Genomic DNA, 6,000 nt, shown 5'->3' on the forward strand with positions numbered 1-6,000 from the left:
CTATAAAAAATAAGCGCAGGAAGTTTCACAGGATTTACCTGCAAAGTCAAAGAAGCGACAGCAGCAAGAGAGCGAAAACAACTTGGCCCCGGTCGCTGCGAGCAGGGGGCGTTATGCATTTCACCGAGGCAATCTTCCTGGAGGTGAGATAGCGTGTGCTCGGCTGCAGCATGTTGCATTCTGGTGGGGAAGTCGATGTGTGTCAGAGTCCACGATGGTACACTGAGATGGAGAGTGACAGCTGTCGGGAAGGATCAGGCTTACCCCGGCCGCTACGCAGGAAATCAAGGGGGAAGAGGAGAGCAGGGCGACAGGCTGCCTCTGCTTACTGCCTCATGGCCTCACCCTTATATAGAACAGAGACTCATCGGCTCGGCTAACCACCGAAAAACCTATCACCGAGCAGCCATGGAGCATTATTTCAACGCGGGAGTAAATGAGAGAGAAAATGGAGGGACATGTTTAGGGCTCAGCTGCAGACAAAGACTGTCTGTATATGCTTGTATGTGAGTGGCCACTCTGTTGCTCATTTTCTCCATTTTTATATTCCCTTTGCCTTAAAAGCCTCCTGTCTAAAATCACTCCTCTCCTGCCTCTAACCCCCCAAACACAGCGCCGCCATTTTCTTCTCAAGCAGCTCATTTTGTATCCTGTGTTTAGACAACGCTATGAAATACAACCAGTTTGTCTGCTCATACACAGAAGGGCGGTAACGTGTATGTATATATACACGTGTGTGTGTGTGTGTGTGTGTGTGTGTGTGTGTGTGTGTGTGTGTGTGTGTGTGTGTGTGTGTGTGTGTTTGCACATAGGGGGGTTGGGGGTGATGACGGACAGCACAACCTGGTGCTGGCTCTGGGATTTAGATCAGTGCACTGCAGGGTTATCATTACTGACCCCCTGCTGTGTTTCTTCGACCCCTTACCCGTGAGTTTTGACCTTTAACCCGGTCCCCTCCCCATGACTCCTGTCAAGAGTCGGGCCGGGATGGACGGGACCGAGTGCACGGGGGAACCCCTGCAGTGACACCAAGGCAAGGGACACACACATAAACACACACACACACACCATTTGTTGCTTACTTTACCCCACACCTTTTGCTGCTTATTCTACCCCCTTGGAAAGAGCTAAAGTTAGGCGGGGGGGGGGTGGGGATGATTGACAAACTGAGCCGCGTAGTCCGAGCTGAGACCGGGGGTGGACGAGAAAAAAAAGCGTCTGGAAGATTCAGTGGAATGTCCACTCCCTATGCATCTTCTTCTCGTCTCACAACGATGTCTGCCACGTTCGGCCGTTAATCAGGTCAGATAAGCCGGGTCTTTATAGGCCGAGGAGATTTACGCCGCTCTGCTGGCCGGCTGGACCACACCCCCGACAGAGACGGCGGGATAACACACTCACATCTTCTAGGCGGGGATAAGCTGGCCTAAAGGGGCCTCAACACACACACACGTATATACATATATACGCACAAACACATGAGGACTCTATTGGACAGGAAAATAGGTGCTTGCTGCTAGGGTTGCAAAATTCCGGGAATATTCAAAGTTGGAAACTTTTCATGGGGAGCAGGAATTAACGGGAATAAACTGGAAATGTTGTGGGTAATTTTTACTAACTGTATTTACCTTGTCATATACAGACATAAATACAAACATTTTGTTTTTGGTCATAGGCTGATTTGAGCTCTGAGGAAACTTTGGACACTTGACTATATGCTTCTGCATCGTTGTGTCATTCTTAACATAGGTCTTGGCACAGTATTTGCAAATGTACACAGCCTTTCCTTCTACATTGGATTGGGTGAAATGTCTCCACACATGAGAGAGTGCACGTGGCATTGTTCTGTAGAATAAGATGAGAAAAAAGTTTGTAAAAAAACACTAATGCAATGCCAGAGATATGAATAGTTAGCCAAACAATTGGAATTGTCTGTAAACATATTTTACAATTGATGGATAAATGAATGGAAATAGGCTAGATGAACAGATGAACAATCCTCAATTAGCATGTTAATATATTTTCCCCAGTAATATCATCGAAATTAACCTGACTAGTCCTGCACACTACAGCAGGCCTCAATAGCCCTGCTGTAGAGTGAAGGATGCTGGGAGTTATTTGTGCATGTGATGGCAGAATGCACATTGGAGGGTTGAAATTCAGTTTAATTTGCGTATTTATTTATTTTTCAAAATTCCCAAAAATCCCGAGCTAAACTTCCAAATAGAAATTTTCCGGAAATTTACCGGAAACTTTCCGCCCCTTTGCAACCCTACTTGCTGCCCCCACCCCCCTGAAAAAAAACACACACATTCAGCATTCACACATGGCCATTATCTAAATGATAGATGAAGTGTGTCGTGGTGTGTGCGCACAAGCTGCAGTGGCATAAATAAAGCACGCTCTTCCTGTGGCAAAGGACAACAACATTAACATAATGCCAAGACAAATACTGCACGCGATTACTGCTGACGCCAGGAACGTTACAGTATATGAGCCTAATAATGATCCTCAATCAGGCCGGATCCTGCACGACCAGCTCCCTCCCTCTCCTCTGAAGGATTTACGAGCGTCTCTCTTATGAGTTCACAGTCACAGAAATGATATGTGGTCCGTGTTAAGTGTTTCTAGCACTTGTATAATACTCCCATCAGCAGGAATAGTGTAATTCGGCAGAGACACAAAGGGAGTGTTGTACAGAAAGCGAAAATCAAGGTATAGTTGATGCTTTACGCTTTTGGTGCTGGATCCCAAATGTAGCCGAGACGCATTCCCACGTGCGTGTCATCGGAGTCAGATCAAATATTTATGATGTAATCAGGAGACAATATGTGGAGCAGCCCAGCTAACAGCCGGCGAGGAGAAAGTCTGAGCAGACGCCAAAATCGCCCAAGGTGTTTTCTAAATACATGTGGGTGTAATAAAGCTCAAAGAAATATAAGTCCACACGATATCTAGCCACGGGAGCTGCCCCCCCCCCCCACCCCCACTCCCTCTTAAAAAAAAACTGTTGCTCGATAACATCACAGGCTTCATGCTTCCCTGCGTCTCTGGCTTTGAGGGAGAGTTTGCAAATATCGATTGAACTGCCGCCGATCAAAAGAAAAACATATATGAGATTTAATTTGGCGTGCACCTTTCCTTCACTGGGAGATGATATATATATAAAAAGAAGCTACTTTTTCTTTTTTATTTAAAGATAGGAGAGATGTAACTTTATATCCTCCGAAGCATAGAAGGAAGCAGTAAATCCATAAGACACTCCATGTGTTGAGGTTAATATATTAAGGAGTTTTATGTCTCTTCTACCAAATTGAAAGGTTAATCGTGTCACATTTTTACAATATTATTTATTAGGCTTCATTCGAGTGGTGGTTTTTTTCCAACTGGCCTGCAGCGACGCTATTGATTTCTCGCTGTGCCAGCAGATCTTAAAGAACGGCTGGTTGCATTATAATTTAGTCGTTACATCTCAATCAACTCTGATCATTTCATTGATTCAGAGAGGAATCAATTACAGATGCAGTGGAGCCCCCCCGCTGAGAGGACATCCTCAGGCCGGATCGACCACAGCACATGGTACGATTTTAGAGAAACTTCTCATGTCGATCCAGGACTTTGGTTTTGGTGTTTCCATGGGATTTGTTGACAATTATAAAAAAAACGACAGATTGTCATTAGTTTTATTTTTTACTGCAAAACACACCAGTGGATTCAGCTCAGTGAACAATAATGACATTTAATTAAAAGGATTGTGATGACCAAAAGTTTTGGTATACAGTGTTTTGCATGCATCAATTCACAGTTTTAAAGGTCTTGCTGAATCTATTATCTAATAAAAGGGATATTTTCAAAAACTTTGTTCACTCTGTTATTTTGTTTCAGAAGCACATTTGAGTTCTTTTAGGTCCATCGTCTTATATATACCAATTTAAATGTGGTTGTTGTCTTGAAAGTTTGGTTGTGTCTTTATTGTGATACACAGTTAATAGATATATGAATTTACTTGAAGAAAGCAGAAAAGTCTACAGACTAATAACAGCTTCTTGGTTGTAAGTTTCTTTTACTATAATTTGTAGGTGTTTTGAAAGAAGCTGACAAAAAAAAAATGAACAATCTTGTTTTTGTACAAGACTCGCAAAACACTCATCCCTCCAAGCCCACACCAACGTAAGCTTACAGGTAACATTTTTATAAACTTTGTCTTGTGGTGTTGGAGCTTCTAAAGCTTCAGCAGAACAATCAGATTCTCTCTCAGGTGACTGCGTAACCGGTACGCTGAGAGAAAACTGACGGCACACACCTTTATTGGCTCAGACCTTTGGACTTTCAGTTTAGTCCAAACACAATAAACAGGTGTGAAAGGTGCGTTGGACCTTGGATCTAAATCTCGTGTCACCACCGAGGTGGAGTTTTGGACCAAAAGCAGGAAGGTGAGTCACCATTACACAATAGAAGAATAAAAAAAAGCGGAAGCAGCTCACATGATTCTATAAAGTCTTCACCTTCCACCTACCAATAATGTAATGTCTTAATGAAGAAGGAGGTTCTTTTTTTGATATTAATATCATAATGATGGTACAGCGACATTAATGTTTACAAAGTGAACCGATTCATTTATGTTCTCCATCCAAACAGGAAGACTGTTCTTTATGCACTTACTGCAAAAAGTTAAGAAACACTCAAACTAACCAGATCAAATGCAAGTGCTGCTGGTAAGACTATAATTAGACAATTACAGTAGTTTACAGTAAATGCTTATGTCATGCTGATTGTTAATCCTTAAATATTTCAAAACTTCAATTCACATGCAACGTCTTGTTTCGGGTGTGGTCGGTCAACATCAGCAATCGAAATGCGGGAAGTTGACTTTGAAGCCTGGAATGCATCTCTACCCCCCAGAGGCCTTAACTCTTAATTTTCCAGTGAGTCAGTTTTGACACACATTATTTATCACCAGTTGTAGATCTGCGGTTCAGTATGTCTGTGATTTTCTGAAGGGTTTAAATTTTAATTTTATTGACTGTAACCCACAGACTTCCTTCCTCAAGTCGTCAGCCTGGCACGAGACTCTGCCAAGATCAGGAGGGTTCGCACCCAGCTCCACCGAGCTCTGACCACAATAGGTGGCGCTACAAGTTGTTCTGAGAGTAGTGCAGGGCTTGTGGGGGAAGAGCTTCCTCCTCGCCTTCTCCTCAGCATACTTTACCAGCAGCTCAGCAAGCTGTGAGTAATGTTAACCCAGTAGAATTATATTAACCCCTAACCCCTCTGTCCCCGTGTTCCTTGTATGGTGTGCTGCCTTCTTACCTAATCTAACTCCCGACCCTAATCCTTTACTCTCAAAGATGTTAACAAAAAGTACAGCGTCAAATGTTAATGCTTCAGTGAAGTACCTCGAAATTGCACAATTCCTGTATAAAGAGGGTGATATTTTTCTCCCCAACAAGTAATCAACACCGCCGTCAGCCATTATCACCATTATCACCTTCGTCTGCACCTCTTACGTGTATGGCACCTCTTTTTCATCCTGAGATAATTATATTATTTTTATTCGCCCGCCATGAATTTCCCAAGCCTTTTCCTGCTATTTTCTCACATGAGAATTTCTGGGAAATATCCACAGTTCAGTGCATGTCTGAAAGCAGCTATCAAGTGTACAGTGTGCTTTGCCAATTTCTTTTCACTGACTGAGAACAAAGACAAAACTTCTGAGTTTAACCCTCTAACCCAACTCTGCCATAACCGAGGCAAGTCTTGTTTATGACACACATGTTGCTATGGAAATAGAGATTACTTGGAAAATCCCAGGTGTGAGTGTGTGTAACCGAGTGTGAATCAGAGATTAATAGTCAGATTGCTCAGTCAGGTTCCTCTGGTAAAACTAAGGGTTAAAAAGCCTAAACATCAGCAATGAATCATGTTTTTTTAACTTACAGGTGATGTAGTAGTTCACGTTCTTCTTGAACTCCAGACCCATGTAGTTGGGGCTGAACTCCT

General features: G+C 43.0%; 1 protein-coding gene across 1 annotated transcript in view; it reads right to left on the reverse strand.

Annotated features, from left to right (window-relative positions):
- Positions 1 to 6,000, reverse strand: part of efnb1 (ephrin-B1) — a 57,063-nt gene that overhangs the window by 26,505 nt on the left and 24,558 nt on the right. Inside the window, exon 2 of the mRNA XM_061079472.1 lies at positions 5,938 to 6,000. This exon is cut by the window's right edge and continues 215 nt beyond it. Within this exon, the coding sequence (XP_060935455.1) occupies positions 5,938 to 6,000 (63 nt within the window). The remainder of the gene's footprint in view (positions 1 to 5,937) is intronic.

Source organism: Limanda limanda, chromosome 10 (assembly GCF_963576545.1).
Source record: "Limanda limanda chromosome 10, fLimLim1.1, whole genome shotgun sequence".
Lineage (NCBI taxonomy): Eukaryota > Metazoa > Chordata > Actinopteri > Pleuronectiformes > Pleuronectidae > Limanda > Limanda limanda.